Genomic DNA, 24,238 nt, shown 5'->3' on the forward strand with positions numbered 1-24,238 from the left:
GACAGACAAGGTGTTATAGAAGTTAGAACAGAAGAACTAGGCAAAGGGAGGTGGAGAAAGGAAGATGATGGAGAAAGGGGCGAGTTAGACTGTGAAGAAAGAGCAGAAGACACTACGACAGAGTAAGAGCGGATAGAGAAAAGGAGGAGCGGACGGGAGGGGGAGAGTGCCAAATATAAACTGAGATCTGGAAAGAAGGACCTGTGGCTGAGGGAGGCGGGGGTGGCTGGGAGGCAGAGAGGTTCAGAGGGAGGGGAGACGGCGAAGGAGGAGAGAGGGAGGAGACAGAAGGAAGAGAGTCTGAGTGAAGGAGTGAAGACGGAGAGAAGGAGGCGAGAGGCAGGAGAGGAGGGGTAGATGGAGGTGGGAGGCCGGAGGAAGGTGGTGAGGAGGACAGAAGAGATAGAGAGTGAGGAGAGAGAAGAGGAGGAGAGGGGGTCATCGGACCCCTAGAGACCCCCCTGCCTGGCACAGAGCAGCATGTCTCCCTGGAACCCCCTCCCTGTATCCCTGACACCAGCGGAGCTCCGGAACCCGAGAGCAGACGGAACCGGCACCGAACCTGAGTGCCGAGACTAGCCGAGGCGGGAAGATCCGATAAGAAGTCCTGAATATCCGAATACAAGCCCCAGAGATCCGAACCCAAGCCCTCAAGATCCGAACCCAAGCTCCAGAGATCCGAACCCAAGACCCAAAGATCCAAACCCAAGTCCTAGAGACCCGAACCCTCAAGACCCGGACCCAAGTCCCAGAGATACGAACCCAATCCCTCCAGATCCGAACCCAAGTCATAGAGTTCCGAACCCAAGCCGTAGAGATCCGAACGCAAGTCCTAGGCATCCGAATCCAAGCTTTAGACATCCGAACCTAAGCCCCAGAGATCCGAACCCAAGTTCTCAAGATCCGAACCCAAGCTCAAATATCCAAACTGGGGGCAGCCGAACCCGAAGGCTAGGACAGGCGAATTTGTGGAGCCAGGAGCCCAGGACCAGTGGAGGTTCGAACCAAGTACAGGAGGTCAGAACCTGGGCGCTCAAGGACTCCTGGAGAACCGGACCTGAGTTCAGACCGGATCCGAACCAAGAAGGAGGAGATCCGAAGTCCGAACCTGGGCCCCCCAGCAGTCGTGCAGAAGGGACCAAAAGTCACAGGTGATCCGAACCTAAGAGATCCCAGCCTGGAGAGACCGGGGCTCACAGACAGTCGAACCTGGAGCCCTCCAGACACCTCTAAAGCGGATCCAGGGCAGAGTCCAGACTCAGGACGGAGTCCGGAAAAGAACCAGGGCACAGCCTAGAAACGCACCCAGAGTGCACCTGGTCCACAGTCTTTCATTTGGCTCCTTTGGACAAGACCACTCGCGCGCCATGGATACCATGAACTATGTGGAGAATCCGGGGTTCCCCGGACCCCGCGGGTACGCGCTCCCGAGCCCCAGCTTTCTGGACCTGGAGGACCTGAATGAGGCAGACTTCTTCAACAATGTGGTAAGAGACAGCGGGAGCTATAATCAGAGACATCTAGGGCACATGGCCTTGGAAGAGACAGATACGCAGGGGGTTCCAGGAAAAAACATCTGCAGCAGCTGGACTTGACTAGTCTGACAGCTAGCCAATTGGAAGCTTAGACAAGAAGGTGGGATAATAGAGCTCAGGAGAGACATCTGGGAATGGGGTCTCAGAAGCAATAGCTGGGCTCGATATCTCTAAAGTGACAGCTAGTCAAGGGCAGTCTTGACGAGAAGGTGGGATGATAGACTCTGAGAAGAGACAGCTGGGTATGGGGCACAGAGAAGCAACAGCTGGGCTTGATGTATCCAGTCTGACAGCTAGCCAATGGCAGTCTTAGACGAGAAAGTGGGATGATAGACTCTGAGAAGAGACAGCAGGGTGAGGGGCTCAGACCAGCAACAGCTGGGCTCGATGTATCCAGTCTGACAGCTTGCCAATTGCAGTCTTAGACGAGAAAGTGGGATTATAGACTCTGAGAAGAGACAGCAGGGTGAGGGGCTCAGACAAGCAACAGCTGGGCTCGATATCTCTAAAGTGATAGCTAGCCAATGGAAGTATTAGTCCAGAGGTGGTAGAATAGACTCCGAGAAGAGACAGCTGGGTATGGGGCACAGAGAAGCAACAGGTGGGCTTGATGTATTTTATCTGACAGCTAGCCAATGGGAGGTTTAGACACAAAGGTGGTAGAATAGACTCTGAGACGAGACAGCTGGGTATGGGGCTCCGAGAAGCTGCATCTCGGGTTGATTACTGTAAAATGACAGCTGGATAATGGGTAATGGTGGGATAATAGATTCTCAGAAGAGACAGCTGGGTAACGTGCTCTGAGGAGCAACATCTGGACTCCATGAATATAAAGTGACAGGTAGTGAGAGTGTTAGACGATAAGATGGGATAATGTGGTATTTCTGAAGAGACAGCTTGGTAACCGAGAGAAAAGGGCGGTCTCAGAAGAGGATGTTTGTCGGGGCTTTAGGAGAGACAGGTGGAAACGACGTCTCAAAAGAGAACCCACTATAATTGGCCTTCATTACAACAGACACACGAAAGGAGAGTCTCCTAAGAGACAGCTCAGTAATGTATCTGTAGGTACCTGTTGGTGAGGAGGTATCAGATAAGTAGGTTTAGGGGTCTCGAAGCAGACAACTGAAAATATAGCTTCGAAATAACTGTTAGGTATGGGTGTCTCAGACATAGGTATGAGTGTCTCCGACTTGGGTGTCTCAGACTTGGGTATGGGTGTCTCAAACTTAGGCATGGCTGTCTCAGACTTAGGTATGGGTGTCTCAGACTTAGGTGTGGGTGTCTCAGACATAGGTATGAGTGTCTCAGACTTAGGTATGGGTGTCTCAGACAGGTATGGGTGTCTCCGACTTAGGTGTGGGTGTCTCAGACATAGGTATGAGTGTCTCAGACTTAGGTATGGGTGTCTCAGACTTGGGTAGGGGTGTCTCAGACTTGGGTATGGGTGTCTCAGACTTAGGTATGAGTGTCTCAGACTTAGGTATGGGTGTCTCAGACATAGGTATGAGTGTCTCAGACTTAGGTGTGGGTGTCTCAGACTTGGGTATGGGTGTCTCAAACTTAGGCATGGCTGTCTCAGACTTAGGTATGGGTGTCTCAGACTTAGGTGTGGGTGTCTCTGACTTGGGTATGGCTGTCTCAGACTTAGGTATGGGTGTCTCAGACATAGGTATGGGTGTCTCCGACTTAGGTGTGGGTGTCTCAGACTTGTGTATGGGTGTCTCAAACTTAGGCATGGCTGTCTCAGACTTAGGTATGGGTGTCTCAGACTTGGCTATGAGTGTCTCAGACTTGGGTATGGGTGTCTCAGACTTAGGTATGGCTGTCTCAGACTTGGGTATGGCTGTCTCAGACTTAAGTATGGGTGTCTCAGACTTAGGCATGGGTGTCTCAGACTTAGGTGTGGGTGTCTCTGACTTGGGTATGGCTGTCTCAGACTTAGGTATGGGTGTCTCAGACATAGGTATGGGTGTCTCCGACTTAGGTGTGGGTGTCTCAGACTTGTGTATGGGTGTCTCAAACTTAGGCATGGCTGTCTCAGACTTAGGTATGGGTGTCTCAGACTTGGCTATGAGTGTCTCAGACTTGGGTATGGGTGTCTCAGACTTAGGTATGGCTGTCTCAGACTTGGGTATGGCTGTCTCAGACTTAAGTATGGGTGTCTCAGACTTAGGCATGGGTGTCTCAGACTTAGGTGTGGGTGTCTCTGACTTGGGTATGGCTGTCTCAGACTTAGGTATGGGTGTCTCAGACATAGGTATGGGTGTCTCCGACTTAGGTGTGGGTGTCTCAGACTTGGGTATGGGAGTCTCAAACGTAGGCATGGCTGTCTCAGACTTAGGTATGGGTGTCTCAGACTTGGCTATGAGTGTCTCAGACTTGGGTATGGGTGTCTTAGACTTAGGTATGGCTGTCTCAGACTTAGGTATGGGTGCCTCAGACTTGGGTATGGCTGTCTCAGACTTAGGTATGGGTGTCTCAGACATAGGTGTGGGTGACTCAGACTTAGGTATGGGTGTCTCAGACTTGGGTATGGGTGTCTCAGACTTGGGTATGGGTGTTTCAAACTTAGGCATGGCTGTCTCAGACTTAGGAATGGTGTCTCAGACTTAGGTATGGGTGTCTCGGACTTGGGTATGTGTGTCTCAGACTTAGGTATGGCTGTCTCAGACTTAGGTATGGGTGCCTCATACTTAGGTATGGGTGCCTCAGACTTGGGTATGGCTGTCTCAGACTTAGGTATGGGTGTCTCAGACATAGGTATGGGTGTCTCCGACTTAGGTGTGGGTGTCTCAGACATAGGTATGGGTGTCTCAGACTTAGGTATGGGTGTCTCAGACATAGGTATGGGTATCTCAGACTTGGGTATGGCTGTCTCAGACTTAGGTATGGGTGTCTCAGACTTGGATATGGGTGTCTCAGACTTGGGTATGGGTGTCTCAGACATAGGTATGGGTGTCTCCGACTTAGGTGTGGGTGTCTCAGACTTGGATATGGGTGTCTCAGACTTGGGTATGGGTGTCTCAGACATAGGTATGGGTGTCTCCGACTTAGGTGTGAGTGTCTCAGACTTGGATATGGGTGTCTCAGACTTAGGTATGTGTGTCTCAGACTTGGATTTGGGTGTCTCAGACTTGGGTATGGCTGTCTCAGACTAAGGTATGGGTGTCTTCGACTTAGGTGTGGGTGTCTCAGACTTGGGTATGGCTGTCTCAGACTTGGGTATGGGTGTCTCCGACTTAGGTGTGGGTGTCTCCGACTTAGGTGTGGGTGTCTCAGACTTGGATATGGCTGTCTCAGACTTGGGTATGGGTGTCTCCGACTTAGGTGTGGGTGTCTCCGACTTAGGTGTGGGTGTCTCAGACTTGGATATAGGTGTCTCAGACTTGGGTATGGGTGTCTCAGACTTGGATATGGGTGTCTCAGACTTGGGTGTGGGTGTCCAGACTTGAGTGTGGGTGTCTCAGACTTGGATATGGGTGTCTCAGACTTGGATATGGGTGTCTCAGACTTGGGTATGGGTGTCTCAGACTTTGTTATGGGTGTCTGAGAATGAACAGCTGTTGACATAAGTCTCTGAAGAGATGCCTTTCAAAAGGGTCGCACAAGAGACCGCTGCGAAACAAGCTTCAGATGAGACAGCTGGGTAATACGATTTTAAAATAAACGTGTGTGTAGTTTGGGTTCTGAAGAGAGACGGGTGCAATACGATCTCAGAATGGAAATAGGGGTTCTGAAGAGACATGTCTATAACGAGTCCAGTGGGAGACATCCGTAGAAGAGTCTCGTAGAGGGCATCTGTGTAACGCGCCCTCAAAAGAGACAGCAGTGCATGGAAGTATTACAAGAGACATTTATGTATTGAGGTCTCGGCAGAGACATCGGTTAAAGGAGCCTCGTCGGAACCATCTTAGCAAAGAGGCCGCACAAAAGACAGCAGTATACAGAGGTTCCAGAAGAGACATCTATATAACAGGGTTTCAGAACAGATGTATGTGCAAAGGCTGTTCTGAAGAGACATCTGTGTGATGGGTTCTTGGGGGAGACATTGGCGAGGAGGGGTCTTGTTTGAGCCATCTGTGTATCCAGGTATTCTTGTGTGTGTGCGAGAGAGGCGAGAGAGAGAGAGAGAGAGAGAGAGAGAGGGAGGCAGGGAGAGGAAGGGGAGATAGAGAGGGAGAGAGAAAAGGAGAGAGAGGGAAAGAGAGAGAGAAGGAGAGAGAGGAAGAGAGAGAGAGAGAGGGGGAGAGAGAGAAGGAGGGAGAGAGAGAGATGAAGAGAGAGAGAGAGAGAGGGAGAGAGAGAAGGAGAGAGAGAAGGCGATAGAGATAGAAAGAGAGAGCGAGGGAGGGCGATAGAGATAGAAAGAGAGAGAGGGCGATAGAGATAGAAAGAGAGAGAGAGAGGGGCAGGGAGAGGAAGGGAGGGGTGAACGAGAGGGAGAGAAGGAGAGAGAGAGGAAGAGAGAGAAGGAGAGAGAGGGAAAGAACGAGAGGCGAGAGAGGGAGAGAGAGAGGGAGGGAGAGAAGGAGAGAGAGGGAAAGAAAGAGAGAAGGAGAGAGAGGAGGAGAGAGGGAGAGAGAGAAGGAGAGAGAGGGAAAAGAGAGGGAGAGAGAGAAGGAGAGAGGGAAAGAGAGAGAGAGAAGGAGAGAGAGAGGCGAAAGTGACTGTGGTTTAATGAGGTCACAGGTGTCAAGCGCCGTGCAGTGAGGTGTAAAATGAGGCATACGCGCATTATATTCTGACAGAGGTCTGAGTATTGTCAACCACAGAAATACATCTAGGTTCTGGAGTCTGGGGGCGACAGTTGTCAGAGAGACGCCTGTGAAGTGAGATCTCAGAAGACAGAGCTGTCACACGAGGCCTCAGAAGAGACCGCTGTGAAGCCATGTCTCATAGGCACATCGAAGCATGAGTTGTAAAAGCGTCTCTAAGGAGACACCTCTTAGGAGGCGGTGGAAGAGACATCTGTAAAATGGGGTCTCAGGGAGACCTCTGTGCAGAGTTCATCCCAGGAGGAGAGTGGAGGGGAGGGGGCAATCATGGTCCCTGCTGGCGACCGCCCGGTTTGTCACAGGAAAGGGGCGTGGCTACCCATCACATGAAAGTGGTGTGGCTCACCATCACATGAAAGGGGCGTGGCCCACCATCACATGAAAGGGGCGTGGCTCCCCGCCAAATGAAAGGGGCGTGGCGCCCCATCACATGAAAGGGGCGTGGCTCCCCATCACATGACAGGAGCGTGGCTCAGCTGTCACAGGGAAGGGGCGTAACTCACCGTCACATAAAAGGGGCGTGGCTCTCCATTACATGAAAGGGGCGTGTCTCTGTGTCACAGAGGAGTGACTGCTCGTCTGGCCCATGTAAAGGCCGTGGCTCCGGTGTCAAATGAAAGAAGCGTGGCTGTCGCACGAAAGGGGCGTGGCTCGGTTGTCACATGAAAGGGGCGTGGCTCGGCTGTCATAAAAGGGGCGTGGCTCGGCTGTCCACATGAAAGGGGCGTGGCCCGGCTGTCACATGAAAGGGGCGTGGCTCGGCTGTCAAATGGCGGGGGAGTGGCGGGCATTCATGGGAGGGGCGTGTCACAGAGGAGTGACGTTGCTTGTCTGGCCCTGTAAGGGGCGTGGCTCCGCTGTCAAATGGAAGGGGCGTGGCCGTGCCGGGGACTGTTAATGCTGTCGAAAGAAAGAGACGGCTAGAGGAAGAGACAGGCACGTGAGAGATGGAGAAGGAGGGACAAGGGAGGCAGAGACAGACGACAGGAGGAGGCGAGGGGTGGGCGTGGTCAGGCGGGGGAATAACAGCGCCACGAAGAGAACAGAAAGGAAGGCGTGAGTTGTATCAGAGTGACACTGAGGAGGGGCTGAAACCATGGAGGGACCGCAGGGGGGGGACAGAGGCACAACAGATCAGGGGTGTACAGAAGAGCAGGGGTGGACAGACAAAGCAGAGGTGGACAGACAGAGCAGGGTGGACAGAGGCACGGCAGAGGTGGACAGACACAGCAGGGGTGGACAGACAGATCAGGGGTGTACAGAAGAGCAGGGGTGGAGAGAGGCACCGCAGGGGTGGACAGACAGAGCAGGGCTGGACAGACAGAGCACGGGTGGACAGACAGAGCAGAGGTGGGCAGAGGCACGGCAGAGGTGGACAGACACAGCATTGGGGTGGACAGACAGAGCAGAGGTGGACAGACAGAGCAGGGGTGGACAGAGGCACGGCAGAGGTGGACTGGACAGACAGAGCAGGGCTGGACAGACAGAGCACGGGTGGACAGACAGAGCAGAGGTGGGCAGAGGCACGGCAGAGGTGGACAGACACAGCATTGGGGTGGACAGACAGAGCAGAGGTGGACAGACAGAGCAGGGGTGGACAGACAGAGCAGGGGTGGACAGAGGCACGGCAGAGGTGGACAGACAGAGCAGGGATGGACAGACAGAGCACGGGTGGACAGACAGAGCAGAGGTGGGCAGAGGCACGGCAGAGGTGGACAGACACAGCATTGGGGTGGACAGACAGAGCAGAGTTGGACAGACAGAGCAGGGGTGGACAGACAGAGCAGGGGTGGACAGAGGCACGGCAGAGGTGGACAGACAGAGCAGGGATGGACAGACACAGCAGGGGTGGACAGACAGAGCAGGGGTGGACAGACAGAGCAGAGAGGGACAGACAGAGCATAGGGGGACAGAGGCACCGCAGGGTTGGACAGACAGAGCAGGGGTGGACAGAGGCGCCGCAGGGGTGGACAGACACAGCAGGGGTGGACAGACAGAGCAGGGGTGGAGAGACAGAGCAGGGGTGGACAGACAGAGCAGAGGTGGACAGACAGAGCAGAGGGGGGCAGACAGAGCATAGGGGGACAGAGGAACCACAGGGGTGGACAGACAGAGCAGAGGTGGACAGAGGCACAGCAGGGTTGGACAGACAGAGCAGGGGTGGACAGAGGTGCCGCAGGGGTGGACAGACACAGCAGGGGTGGACAGACAGAGCAGGGGTGGACAGACACAGCAGGGGTGGACAGACACAGCAGGGGCGGACAGAGGCACCGCAGGGGTTGACAGACAGAGCAGGGGTGGACAGAGGCACCGCAGGGGTGGACAGACAGAGCAGGGGTGAACAGACAGAGCAGAGGTGGAGAGACGCACAGCAGGGGTGGACAGACAGAGCAGGGGTGGACAGACAGAGCAGGGGTGGACAGACAGCAGAGGTGGAGAGACGCATAGCAGGGGTGGACAGACAGAGCAGGGGTGGACAGACACAGCAGGGGTGGACAGACACAGCAGGGGTGGACAGAGGCACGACAGGAGTGGACAGACAGAGCAGAGGTGGATAGACAGAGCAGAGGTGGACAGAGGCACTGCAGGGGTGGACAGACATAGCAGAGGTGGGCAGAGGCACCGGAGGGGTGGACAGAGAGAGCAGAGGTGGACAGAGGCACTGCAGGGATGGACAGACAAAGCAGAGGTGGACAGAGGCACCACAGGTGTGGACAGACAGAGCAGAGGTGGACAGACAGAATAGAGGTGGACAGAGGCACTGCAGGGGTGGACAGAGACACCACAGAAGTGGACAGAGGCGACACAGGGGTGGATAGAGGCACAGCAGAGCTGGACAGACAGAGCAGAGGTGGACAGAGGTACTGCAGGGGTGGGCAGAGGCACCGCAGGGGTGGACAGAGAGAGCAGAGGTGGACAGAGGCACCGCAGGAGTAGCCAGACAGAGCAGAGGTGGACAGAGGCACCATAGGGGTGGACAGACAGAGCAGAGGTGAACAGAGGCACAGCAGAGGTGGACAGACAGAGCAGGGGTAGACAGAGGCACCACAGGGGTGGACAGACACAGCAGAGGTGGACAGAGGCACAGCTGGGGAGGACAAACAGAGCAGAGGTGGACAGAGGCACCGAGAGGTAGACAGAGTAATCGCAGGGGTGGACAGACAGAGCAGAGGTAGACAGAGGCACCGCAGGGGTGGACAGACAGAGCAGTGGTGGACAGAGGCACTGCAGGAGTGGACAGAAACACTGCAGGGGTAGACAGAGGCACAGCAGGGGTGGACAGAGGCACCGCATAGGTGGACAGAGGCACCACAGGGGTGGATAGAGGCACTGCAGACGTGGACAGAGGCACCACAGGGGTGGATAGAGGCACTGCAGATGTGGACAGACAGAGCAAAGGTGGACAGAGGCACAGCAGGGGTGGACAGAGTCACTGCAGAGGTGGTCAGAGGCACTGCAGGGGTGGACAGAGGCACCGCAGGGGTGGACAGACAGAGCAGAGGTGGACAGAGACACAGCTGGGGTGGACAGACAGAGCAGAGGTGCGCAGAGGCACCGAAGGGGTGAACAGATAGAGCAGAGGTGGACAGAGGCACCACATGGGTGGACAGAGACACTGCAGAGGTGGACAGAGGCACTGCAGGGGTAGCCAGACAGAGCAGAGGTGGACAGAGACACAGCTGGGGTGGACAGACAGAGCAGAGGTGGGCAGAGGCACCGAAGGGGTGAACAGATAGAGCAGAGGTGGACAGAGGCACCACAGGGGTGGACAGATACACTGCAGAGGTGGACAGAGGCACTGCAGGGGTGGACAGACAGAGCAGAGGTGGACAGAGACACAGCAGAGGTGGACAGACGCCAATAGTTGGACAGAGGACCCACAGAGGTGGACAGAGACACTGCAGAGGTGGACAGAGGCACTGCAGGGGTGGACAGACAGAGCAGAGATGGACAGAGACACAGCTGGGGTGGACAGACAGAGCAGAGGTGGACAGACGCCAATAGTTGGACAGAGGACCCACAGAGGTGGACAGAGACACTGCAGAGGTGGACAGAGGCACAGCAGGGGTGGACAGAGTCACTGCAGAGGTGGTCAGAGGCACTGCAGGGGTGGACAGAGGCACCGCAGGGGTGGACAGACAGAGCAGAGGTGGACAGAGACACAGCTGGGGTGGACAGACAGAGCAGAGGTGCGCAGAGGCACCGAAGGGGTGAACAGATAGAGCAGAGGTGGACAGAGGCACCACATGGGTGGACAGAGACACTGCAGAGGTGGACAGAGGCACTGCAGGGGTAGCCAGACAGAGCAGAGGTGGACAGAGACACAGCTGGGGTGGACAGACAGAGCAGAGGTGGGCAGAGGCACCGAAGGGGTGAACAGATAGAGCAGAGGTGGACAGAGGCACTGCAGGGGTGGACAGACAGAGCAGAGGTGGACAGAGACACAGCTGGGGTGGACAGACAGAGCAGAGGTGGACAGACGCCAATAGTTGGACAGAGGACCCACAGAGGTGGACAGAGACACTGCAGAGGTGGACAGAGGCACTGCAGGGGTGGACAGACAGAGCAGAGGTGGACAGAGACACAGCTGGGGTGGACAGACAGAGCATAGGTGGACAGACGCCAATAGTTGGACAGAGGACCCACAGAGGTGGACAGAGACACTGCAGAGGTGGACAGAGGCACCACAAGGGTGGACAGACACAGCAGGGTTGGACAGAAACAGAGCACAGGTGGACGGAGGCATCGCAGAGCTGGACAGACAGAGGAGAGGTGGACAGAGGTACTGGAGTAGTGGACAAAAACAGCACTGGTGGACAGAGGCACTGCAGAGGTGGACAGAGGCACAACAGGAGTGGACAGACTAAGCAGAGGTGGACAGAGGCACTGCAGAGCTGGACAGATAGCACAGGGGCGGACAGAGGCAGCGCAGAGGTGGACAGAGGTTCCACAAGGGTGGACAGAAGCACCACAGAGATGGACAGAGGCACCACAGGAGTGGACAGACAGAGCAGAGGTGGACAGAGGCTCGACAGAGATGGACAGATGCACCACAGAAATGGACAGAGGCACCGCAGGGATGGACAGAAACAGAGCAGAGGTGGACAGAAGCACCACAGAGGTGGAGAGAGGCACAGCAGAGGTGGACAGAGGCAATGCAGGGGACGACAGTCAGAGCAGAGGTAGACAAAGGCACCCCAGAGGTGGACAGACACAGCAGGGGTGGACAGAGGTGCCACAGGGGTGGACATACACAGCAGGGGTGGACAAAGGCACAGCAGAGGTGGACAGAGGCACTGAAGGGGTGGACAGACATAGCAGAGGTGGACAGAGGCACCGCAGAGATGGACAGAGGCACCTCAGGGGTGGACAGACAGAATAGAGGAGGACAGAGGCACTGCAGAGCTGGGCAGACAGAGCAGGGGTCGACAGAGGCAGTGCAGAGGTGGACAGAGGCTCCACAGGAGTGGACAGAAGCACCACAGAGTTGGACAGAGGCACCACAGGAGTGGACAGACAGAGCAGAGGTGGACAGAGGCACCACAGAGATGGACAGAGGCACCACAGAAATGGACAAAGGCACCGCAGGAGTGGACAGTCAGAGCAGAGGTGGACAGAGGCACCACAGGGATGGACAGAAACAGAGCAGAGGTGGACAGAAGCACCACTGAGGTGGAGAGAGGCACAGCAGAGGTGGACAGAGGCACCGCAGGGGTGGATAGACAGAGCAGAGGTGGACAGAGGTACAGAAGAGGTGGATGCACCACAGGGGTAGACAGAGGCACCACAGAGGTGGACAGAGGCACCGCAGGGGTGGACACACAGAACAGAGGTGGACAGAGACACCTCCGGAGTGGACAGACAGAGCTGAGGTGGACAGAGGCACAGCAGCAGTGGACAGACAGAGCAGAGGTGGACAGAGGCACTGCAGGGGTGGACAGACAGAGCAGAGGTGGACAGAGGCATCACAGGGGTGGATAGAGGCACCACAGGGGTGGACAGACAGAGCAGAGGTGGACAGAGGCACTCCAGAGGTGGAGTGAAACAGAGCAGAGGTGGACAGAGGTACCACAAGGGTGGAGGGACAGAGCAGAGGTGGACAGTGGTACCGCTGAGATGGACAGAGTGACCACAGGGGTGAACACACAGAGCAGAGGTGGACAGTGGTACCGCAGAGATGGACAGAACATCTACTGAGATGGACAGAGGCACCACAGGGGTAGACAGACCGATGTGAAACCTGCTCAGAAGTTTCAGACTCTTTGAAAAGTGCACATGTTTCAAACTTAAATCAGCCACTGCTTAATTTTTGACATCTGAAATGTTACCAATTTTACCTTGAAGGTCCGGGGAAAGGATGGTGCTTTAAGAGAAATGGTTAAAAAATGAAATGCGGGCATGTGTCCACTGTCTAAAACACGGACGAGCACGGGGTCCAGTTCCGGAGACCTCAGCTCGAAGATTCTGCCATGTTCTGGAGCCCACAGCTGTACAGGTGTGTCCAGGTCTGAAGTCCTGCTCTAGCGTTCTCTAGCTGGAGTCTAAGGAGGAGATTTACAAACATTTAGCGCTGGGTAAACTTCACAAATGCAACACTAACAAGCACAAAATGGACATTAATCACAAGAAAAGACGCATCGCTGCGCCAAGGCAGCGATGCGTCAAAATTTGTTGGGCCTGCATCAAAAAAACCTTACGACTCAATGGATGCGCCAAATTTACAATACGGGGATGGCGCAAGCTCCCAAGGATGCGTCCAAAATTCCGGCTGCTCTGCGGGTAGGATGGCGCAAGACACCCGGCCCACAAGCTGTGCATTTCCGTAGTTGGTGATAAGATTGACGCAACTACAGCGATGCGTCAGAATTCAAAGGTGATACGTCTATTTTGACTGATGCAAGTAGCGTCATGAGGGGGGCAATGCAATACGGTGTGAAAAGGTGAAACTCCCCTTGCACTTTAGCACATTGGTCCTGGATGTCACACATACAAATGGGCATCGTGCACTTATGCGTGCCACTATGTGTACGTATGTGTGACATATTATTTGAAAGTACAATAGGGCATACATCTGTGATGGTGTGTGATGCGATATTTGCTGTGTTACTTACCTTATGTGTGCACTTACCTGTTGACGGGATGTGGCATAGCTTACAGATTACACTGTTTCAAGTCACTTCGGCTGGTCAGATACCTATGTCTCAGCCGATGCGGCATTCCTATACCTCGGTTTTAGAGGTGTAGGAATTTTGTCACATCTCAAGCTCAGAGGCCCACTTCTCGAAGACACGTCACTTTTGCAAAATGTCATAACTGTACTGTGAAGTTGCAGATGCACACCATATTTATCAATTTTCTGAATGAGTTTCATTTTATTCCTGACTGGAACCGTGCCTCGCCTCCAAGCAGGTATATTGAACGCAGAAACAATTGCAGCATCCTTGTGCGGCATTTCCAAGCGCACAGCTTGAATCAAACATGCTTACAAACTTCTCATGTTCCAAATTCTATGTTTATTCCATGATTACCATCATTGACCAAACTTTTCTTTACTGTACACGATAAGGCTGTCCATAGTCCCAATTTTTCAAAAAAGTTACATTGATGTTGTAGTTAGGTATGGTTACATATCTTACTTTATATATTTTTTTAAACCGAGACATTTACTGAAAGACAGAAAGGTTAAAATGACGTTATGGTCAGGTCACAATGTCAGTTAAAATGTTTCATTTTAAACTCAACAAAACATTATCTCTGCTTATTTTCACCTACCTCTAACATCAATTTCAGTGAAGTTCTCAGGTTGTTTAATGTAAAGTTAGATATTATAAGCATGCCTAATGAATGGATGAATCGAGTGAAAGACTGCATGAATAGACAGAGTGAAAGGGTGGATGGAGGATGGATGAATGGACCGATGGGTGGACAGATGGATGGATGGGTGGATTGATGGGTGGACGGATGGATGGATGACGAACGACGGACAGATAGATTACATTACAGGCAACTGTGTAATATGGCACTATATTGTGATTGAGGGCCTCAATTGACATCATAAACCACCAGGCCAATGACGGAGGGGTTTATGTCGCCTGAGCCTCGTGATGGCCATAGAGGGCCATCTTACACATGTTAAACCTCATGTATGTTTCTTATAACATGCTTCATGAATGGATTTTAATATTCCTTAGAAAGATTTGGAGCATTCGAGAATTATCCTAAGTTTAATTTTTAGTAGCCATTGTTTCTCTGAGACTGCAGGTATGTCTGTCAATGTTTTGAGAAAAGATTATTTTTTGTCGGGGAAAGATAATATATAAAATGTTTATATGGACAACGTGTATTATTATATGGGAAATGTATGTGGAAAACAACATTGTAAGGGTTAAAAAAACTAAAATAAGCTTTTATTTTGTATTATGTAAAACAATTTACAGTATGACTGAAAATGGAAAAGTAAAGAGTATTGTGTATTTAACATATTGTGGACAAGGTTCTGTATTTACAATATTTATTTTCACACACTCGGGGAGGTTCATTGGTGGTTCACACATGAAGGATCGTGACACGAACGCTGATTAATGCGCCCTGAGCAGCAAAACTGTACCTCTGTGTTGGGCACAATAGGGATGAAGGTTAATGGCTAGACCCCATCCCTCCCCTACTGACCAAAAAAATGAAGCACGCCTTTGCACCGCTCTGGAGCACAATCATAAATAGCTCCCTGGAAAACGGAGTGGTTCCTGACTGCCTTAAAATGCGTCAAGTCACCCCCCTGTTGATAAACCCCAGCCTAGATTCAACAGATCTGAACAATTTTAGACCTGCATCAAACCTTCCCCTGCTCTCAAAAACACTGGAAAGATGAGTACTACATCAATTAACACAGCACCTGGACAACATCAACCTCCTGGACCCCCACCAGTCTGGCTTCAGAAAAGGCTGCAGCACAGAAACCGCGATTCTCAACATCATGGACGATATGCATGGATCACTAGACTCTGGTCACTGCTGCCTCCTCATTCTCCTTGACCTCTCGGCAGCATTTGATGCTGTTGATCACAAACTCCTCATAAGGGCTCTCCAAGAAAGAGCTGGTCTTGGCGAGGTAGTCCTCAAATGGTTCTCCTCCTTTCCTCACAATCGCACACAAAAAATAAAAATAAAAAACTTCACTTCCGACCACCAGCAAGTCAACAAGGGCGTCCCTCAAGGCTCGGTGCTCTCACCGCAACTCTTTAACATCTACATGGAACCGCTCTCCAAACTACTCAGAAAAGCCAACATCCGCTTTCACCTCTACGCGGACGATACGCAGATCTATCTGGAAACTACATCTCTCAAAGACAAGATGTCCAACACTGGTTGACGAGCAACCACTAGAATCTAAATCCTGATAAGACTGAGACACTCCTCATCTCGAACAAGGAAGATAACCCACAAATAACCGAATGGTTAAAGGCTATCGATGCGCTCAACTGGAATCTCACCCTAACAGACTCTGTCAAATCTCTAGACATCGCCCTAGACCCAAAACTGAACATGATGAGACACATTAAGAATTCGGCCAAAGTGTGTTCCTTAACCTCAGACTACTGAACAAAATAAAACCCTACATTCCAACCAAGGATCTCAAACAGGCCACCCAATCTCTGGTACTGTCAAGACTGGACTATGGGAACGCAGTCCTAGCATGAATTCCTAAATCACATCTAGCTCCCATCAAAACAACGCTACATGCGGCCGCCAGAATGATCACCAGTATCAAGAAATTTGATCATATCTCACCTGCACTCAAGGAACTTAAATGGCTTCCGGTCGAAATGCGGATTAGCTTCAGAACGGCCTGCCTAACCCATAAAGCCCTACACACCGGCAAACCCGAGTACCTGGTGAAAAAACTCATAAAAGCCGGCCAATCCAGGAACTTGTGAAGCTCCAACTCCCTCCTACTCATCCCACCTAAACCAGAAGTAAAAGAACATCGGACTGATCTTTCACTGGAAGCGCCCCCAAAATTTGGGATTCCATTCCCCCTCACATCAGAACCATTCCCTCCTTCGTAGAATTCAAAAGCCAACTCAAAACCCTGTTCCTCAACCGCTCCCTACGAAGTGGATAGCCTGGGACAGACAGCAAACATCGAGCTCTGCTCCAGCTCTAAGACACCGAAGAACCTCGAAGCCAAGAATGTCCTGCACTACAATGTGTTGCTCTTCATTTTCGACGCTCGTCGGTTGATATGTCGCTCCTCTATTTTGTATCTGATGACCATACGTTATGCACCTACTGTAAAGTGCTCCAATACCCCTGGGTCTGGACAGCGCTATAGAAAACTTCTTAAATAAGCCCAGACTGTCTGTGTATTGCTTCAAAATAGATTTAGTTGTCATTAATATTGTAATAATCGTCATTATTATTTTAATATAATAGATGGGATTCAATAATCCCTGTGTAAATGGCAGTCACTCATTTCATTGTAATCGGCGACTAGTGGACGTCACAATGCCTACTGCCAGAGCCGGGAGCCGAAGTGTACGGCAAGTCAGGTCACGGAGCATTTTTGAAGCAGCTGTTTCAAGCCTCAAACTGAACTTTGCTTTTGTTTCTTCTGCTCTACTTTTACAGCTTAGAATAACAAGCAAAGAGAATACGTTTATTTTTGGCACTCCATAGATAGAGAAAAGCTTGAATCTTTCTGCACGTTCCTACACATTCCATGCTACTGCAGCTTTAAAAAGGATTTGGTTATTGGACTGTTTATGATATCTGTTTGCAACAAATATCTAACGGGTTTTTGATGTGTTTAATTTTGCACTTGAGGTTTTATTTTTATTCTTCATGTTTGAAAACATGTTCGCTCTTTCATATGAAAGAGCTACACACCGAGGTTTTAAGTGGTTTCTGGGAAAGGTGAGGGTGTGACCATGTATTAAATGGGATAAAGTACCCCCTGGCGAGCATCATAAGGATATTGCAAGTCACCTCAGAGTTCTATATCCTTATAAAGGAGGCTCAGCCTTCGGCTTCATTCATCTATATGGTTATGAAACTCCTCAGTGACTTGCAATATCCTTATAATTCACGGCAAGGGGCCCTTTATTTCTTATATAATGAATGGGATTCTACAATTGCTGTATACAAATGGAATATAATATAATCGGAGAGTTGTGATGCATCAGAACTCAACTGTAATAGCTTATTACAGTCGAGTTTTGACTTCACGATGCCTGCTGTCAGAGTTAGCAGACGAGGCAAAAGGCAGGTCAGGCCGCAGTTGCATTTCTTTAGTCTGCTCTCTTTTTTAAACTTTAAAGTGCCAAGCAGTGGCGGCTCCTCAACTAAGGCGGGGGAGTGTCACCCCACTGATCTGAGGCAGTGAAATAAAGGAAACATAAAATTATAAAAACTCGCTGTTATCATCATGTTATGTTTCCATGCTGTGGCAGCTTTGCGGGTGGATGGACTGCTCTGCTTACAGAGCAGGGCACGGTAGGAGTGGTATGCACTCCCTACGTGCGCATGAGTGTTTGGGTAGCCCTTTGGGACTTGCAAACAGTCATGTGCACTTTGAATGTTCTCCATGCAGGCTGCAGTACAGCCTGCAATGTGAACATTCCCAAATGCTTTTGCATTTGACTCATGAGTGACACCTAGTAACGACTAGTTGAACTGCAGCTTCATGAAAGGGTTTCAATGCTTTACATTTGACTCATGAGGGACACCTAGTAACGACTAGTGGAACTGCAGCTTCAAGAAAGGGTTTCAATGCTTTTGCATTTGACTCGTGAGTGACACCTAGTAACGACTAGTGGAACCTCAGCTTCATGAAAGGGTTTCAATGCTTTACATTTGACTCATGAGGGACACCTAGTAACGACTAGTGGAACTGCAGCTTCATGAAAGGGTTTCAATGCTATACATTTGACTCATGAGGGACACCTAGTTACGACTAGTGGAACTGCAGCTTGATGTATTAATTTCAATGTCTTTGCATTTGACTCGTGAATGACACCTACTAACGACTAGTGGAACTGCAGCCTCATGAAATGGTTTCAATGCTTTACATTTGACTCATGAGGGACACCTAGTAACGACAAGTGAAACTGCAGCTTCATGAAAGGGTTTCAATGCTTTACATTTGACTCATGAGGGACACCTAGGAATGACTAGTGGAACTGCAGCCTCATGAAAGGGTTTCAATGCTTTACATTTGACTCATGAGGGACACCTAGTAACGACTAGTGGAACTGCAGCTTCAAGAAAGGGTTTCAATGCTTTTGCATTTGACTCGTGAGTGACACCTAGTAACGACTAGTGGAACCTCAGCTTCATGAAAGGGTTTCAATGCTTTTGCATTTGACTCATGAGTGACACCTAGTAACGACTAGTTGAACTGCAGCTTCATGAAAGGGTTTCAATGCTTTACATTTGACTCATGAGTGACACCTAGTAACGACTAGTGGAACTGCAGCTTGATGTAATAATTTCAATGCTTTTGCATTTGACTCGTGAGTGACACCTACTAACGACTAGTGGAACTGCAGCCTCATGAAAGGGTTTCAATGCTTTACATTTGACTCATGAGTGACACCTAGTAACGACAAGTGAAACTGCAGCTTCATGAAAGGGTTTCAATGCTTTACATTTGACTCATGAGTGACACCTACTAACGACTAGTGGAACTGCAGCTTCATGAAAGGGTTTCAATGCTTTACATTTGACTCGTGAGTGACACCTACTAACGACTAGTGGACCTGCAGCCTCATGAAAGGGTTTCAATGCTTTACATTTGACTCATGAGTGACACCTAGTAACGACAAGTGAAACTGCAGCTTCATGAAAGGGTTTCAATGCTTTACATTTGACTCATGAGTGACACCTACTAACGACTAGTGGAACTGCAGCTTCATGAAAGGGTTTCAATGCTTTACATTTGACTCGTGAGTGACACCTACTAACGACTAGTGGAACTACAGCCTCATGAAAGGGTTTCAATGCTTTACATTTGACTCATGAGTGACACCTAGCAACGACTAGTGGAACTGCAGCTTCATGAAAGGGTTTCAATGCTTTTGCATTTGACTCGTGAGTGACACCTACTAACGACTAGTGGAACTGAAGCCTCATGAAAGGGTTTCAATGCTTTACATTTGACTCATGAGTGACACCTAGCAACGACTAGTGGAACTGCAGCTTCATGAAAGGGTTTCAATGCTTTTGCATTTGACTCGTGAGTGACACCTACTAACAACTAGTGGAACTGCAGCCTCATGAAAGGGTTTCAATGCTTTACATTTGACTCATGAGTGACACCTAGCAACGACTAGTGGAACTGCAGCTTCATGAAAGGGTTTCAATGCTTTACATTTGACTCATGAGTGACACCTAGTAACGACTAGTGGAACTGCAGCTTCATGAAAGGGTTTCAATGCTTTACATTTGACTCATGAGTGACACCTAGTTACGACTAATTGAACAGCAGCTTCATGAAAGGGTTTCAATGCTTTACATTTGACTCATGAGGGACACCTAGTAACGACTAGTGGAACTGCAGCTTCAAGAAAGGGTTTCAATGCTTTTGCATTTGACTCGTGAGTGACACCTAGTAACGACTAGTGGAACCTCAGCTTCATGAAAGGGTTTCAATGCTTTACATTTGACTCATGAGGGACACCTAGTAACGACTAGTTGAACTGCAGCTTCATGAAAGGGTTTCAATGCTTTACATTTGACTCATGAGGGACACCTAGTAACGACTAGTGGAACTGCAGCTTCAAGAAAGGGTTTCAATGCTTTTGCATTTGACTCGTGAGTGACACCTAGTAACGACTAGTGGAACCTCAGCTTCATGAAAGGGTTTCAATGCTTTACATTTGACTCATGAGGGACACCTAGTAACGACTAGTGGAACTGCAGCTTCATGAAAGGGTTTCAATGCTATACATTTGACTCATGAGGGACACCTAGTTACGACTAGTGGAACTGCAGCTTGATGTATTAATTTCAATGTCTTTGCATTTGACTCGTGAATGACACCTACTAACGACTAGTGGAACTGCAGCCTCATGAAATGGTTTCAATGCTTTACATTTGACTCATGAGGGACACCTAGTAACGACAAGTGAAACTGCAGCTTCATGAAAGGGTTTCAATGCTTTACATTTGACTCATGAGGGACACCTAGGAATGACTAGTGGAACTGCAGCCTCATGAAAGGGTTTCAATGCTTTACATTTGACTCATGAGGGACACCTAGTAACGACTAGTCGAACTGTAGCTTCATGAAAGGGTTTCAATGCTTTACATTTGACTCATGAGTGACACCTAGTAACGACTAGTGGAACTGCAGCTTGATGTAATAATTTCAATGCTTTTGCATTTGACTCGTGAGTGACACCTACTAACGACTAGTGGAACTGCAGCCTCATGAAAGGGTTTCAATGCTTTACATTTGACTCATGAGTGACACCTAGTAACGACAAGTGAAACTGCAGCTTCATGAAAGGGTTTCAATGCTTTACATTTGACTCATGAGTGACACCTACTAACGACTAGTGGAACTGCAGCTTCATGAAAGGGTTTCAATGCTTTACATTTGACTCGTGAGTGACACCTACTAACGACTAGTGGAACTGCAGCTTCATGAAAGGGTTTCAATGCTTTACATTTGACTCATGAGTGACACCTAGTTACGACTAGTTGAACAGCAGCTTCATGAAAGGGTTTCAATGCTTTACATTTGACTCATGAGGGACACCTAGTAACGACTAGTGGAACTGCAGCTTCAAGAAAGGGTTTCAATGCTTTTGCATTTGACTCGTGAGTGACACCTAGTAACGACTAGTGGAACCTCAGCTTCATGAAAGGGTTTCAATGCTTTTGCATTTGACTCATGAGTGACACCTAGTAACGACTAGTTGAACTGCAGCTTCATGAAAGGGTTTCAATGCTTTACATTTGACTCATGAGGGACACCTAGTAACGACTAGTGGAACTGCAGCTTCAAGAAAGGGTTTCAATGCTTTTGCATTTGACTCGTGAGTGACACCTAGTAACGACTAGTGGAACCTCAGCTTCATGAAAGGGTTTCAATGCTTTACATTTGACTCATGAGGGACACCTAGTAACGACTAGTGGAACTGCAGCTTCATGAAAGGGTTTCAATGCTATACATTTGACTCATGAGGGACACCTAGTTACGACTAGTGGAACTGCAGCTTGATGTATTAATTTCAATGTCTTTGCATTTGACTCGTGAATGACACCTACTAACGACTAGTGGAACTGCAGCCTCATGAAATGGTTTCAATGCTTTACATTTGACTCATGAGGGACACCTAGTAACGACAAGTGAAACTGCAGCTTCATGAAAGGGTTTCAATGCTTTACATTTGACTCATGAGGGACACCTAGGAATGACTAGTGGAACTGCAGCCTCATGAAAGGGTTTCAATGCTTTACATTTGACTCATGAGGGACACCTAGTAACGACTAGTCGAACTGTAGCTTCATGAAAGGGTTTCAATGCTTTACATTTGACTCATGAGTGACACCTAGTAACGACTAGTGGAACTGCAGCTTGATGTAATAATTTCAATGCTTTTGCATTTGACTCGTGAGTGACACCTACTAACGACTAGTGGAACTGCAGCCTCATGAAAGGGTTTCAATGCTTTACATTTGACTCATGAGTGACACCTAGTAACGACAAGTGAAACTGCAGCTTCATGAAAGGGTTTCAATGCTTTACATTTGACTCATGAGTGACACCTACTAACGACTAGTGGAACTGCAGCTTCATGAAAGGGTTTCAATGCTTTACATTTGACTCGTGAGTGACACCTACTAACGACTAGTGGACCTGCAGCCTCATGAAAGGGTTTCAATGCTTTACATTTGACTCATGAGTGACACCTAGTAACGACAAGTGAAACTGCAGCTTCATGAAAGGGTTTCAATGCTTTACATTTGACTCATGAGTGACACCTACTAACGAGTAGTGGAACTGCAGCTTCATGAAAGGGTTTCAATGCTTTACATTTGACTCGTGAGTGACACCTACTAACGACTAGTGGAACTGCAGCCTCATGAAAGGGTTTCAATGCTTTACATTTGACTCATGAGTGACACCTAGCAACGACTAGTGGAACTGCAGCTTCATGAAAGGGTTTCAATGCTTTTGCATTTGACTCGTGAGTGACACCTACTAACGACTAGTGGAACTGAAGCCTCATGAAAGGGTTTCAATGCTTTACATTTGACTCATGAGTGACACCTAGCAACGACTAGTGGAACTGCAGCTTCATGAAAGGGTTTCAATGCTTTTGCATTTGACTCGTGAGTGACACCTACTAACAACTAGTGGAACTGCAGCCTCATGAAAGGGTTTCAATGCTTTACATTTGACTCATGAGTGACACCTAACAACGACTAGTGGAACTGCAGCTTCATGAAAGGGTTTCAATGCTTTACATTTGACTCATGAGTGACACCTAGTAACGACTAGTGGAACTGCAGCTTCATGAAAGGGTTTCAATGCTTTACATTTGACTCATGAGTGACACCTAGTTACGACTAGTTGAACAGCAGCTTCATGAAAGGGTTTCAATGCTGTACATTTGACTCATGAGTGACACCTAGTAACGACTAGTGGAACTGCAGCTTCATGAAAGGGTTTCAATGCTTTACATTTGACTCATGAGGGACACCTAGTAACGACTAGTGGAACTGCAGCTTGATGTAATAATTTCAATGCTTTTGCATTTGACTCGTGAGTGACACCTAGTAACGACTAGTGGAACTGCAGCTCTTTGTAGAATTATTTTGATATTGGATACTATAATATTCACTGCCCACTGCTAATATCGTCCCATAATGCTTTGCAGGGCCTTTGGTTGTGGATTGTATTTTTGCCCATAACTGTGCTTGGGGGGTCCTAAAAAGATGGGACCACCACCGGATCGTTCAGCAAGATGTGCTCTTTGTTTTCAAGGCATCTGCTTAGTTCGCTCCCTAGATTAGGGAGGATCCCAAAATCATCACCTCTCTCACTGCTTGCTAAATTTTAATTTTCACATTTGTGAAATGACTATATGCATTTTAGCATGTAAAGACAGCGATATGCATTATTTTACCAAAAGTATATGAGGTTTCTGTTTTATTAATTGGTAGTCCGACACCCACCCTTGGGAGAGAGGGGGTCGGCATGACATGGGGGCTCCGGGTTCTCCCTTTGATCTGTCCATGCTTGTTAAATCAATGATTGCTAAACTGGGTAATAGAACCATCTGTTCTTTCTAGTGCTTAGAGAAGGGAGTAGCATGGTGTGCAGTGTTATTGAAAAACGGCAAGCAAGGCCCCATGCTCATTCGATGTACCTTTTATAGCCCACCCCACTCTTGTGCACGACGGACAATTACTGAGCGCGGATACGGAGGCTGGCCAGCCCTCACTCACGCCTCTAGACATGATCGTTCACACGTGGCCACGAGGATTTGCACGAGCAAGGGGTCTTCTGAATATTGATGAAGCAGGATTTCTGTCAATCTTTGTGACTGGCCTCTCTGGACAGTGTGGGGTTAAAACATTATGCAAACACAACAGGTGATGGCCCGAATGTGGATCAATGTCACACACTCAACCCAGTCCAAAGATCTGGGCCCAAATCCATCGTTTTTTTGCACTCCACACCACCCCGGGTTAGACAATGGTGATATGCAAATCAGCTCTGACCCTGTGCCCCATGGGAACAGTCCAGTCCGAACTACAAAAGCCATGTCCTTCCCAGAACGGAATCAAGCATCCGAGGACCGGCCCGGTTTCGAGGTAACACCTCTCATCAGCCGGTTAAAACATTAGGCACAGTACAAACAAGCATCAGCAAAGCCAATAGGTCTGATGTTCATCTTTTTGGTTTTGCCAATG

General features: G+C 49.5%; 1 protein-coding gene across 1 annotated transcript in view; it reads left to right on the forward strand.

Moving 5' to 3' along the window:
* Positions 1-338: 338 nt before the first annotated feature.
* CREB3L1 (cAMP responsive element binding protein 3 like 1) overlaps positions 339-24,238 on the forward strand; it is a 297,679-nt gene continuing 273,779 nt past the window's right edge. The window contains exon 1 of the mRNA XM_086959647.1: positions 339-1,487. Coding sequence (XP_086815773.1) covers positions 1,368-1,487 — 120 coding nt within the window. The 5' untranslated portion in view covers positions 339-1,367. The remainder of the gene's footprint in view (positions 1,488-24,238) is intronic.

Source organism: Lissotriton vulgaris, chromosome 2_2 (genome assembly GCF_964263255.1).
Source record: "Lissotriton vulgaris chromosome 2_2, aLisVul1.2, whole genome shotgun sequence".
NCBI lineage: Eukaryota > Metazoa > Chordata > Amphibia > Caudata > Salamandridae > Lissotriton > Lissotriton vulgaris.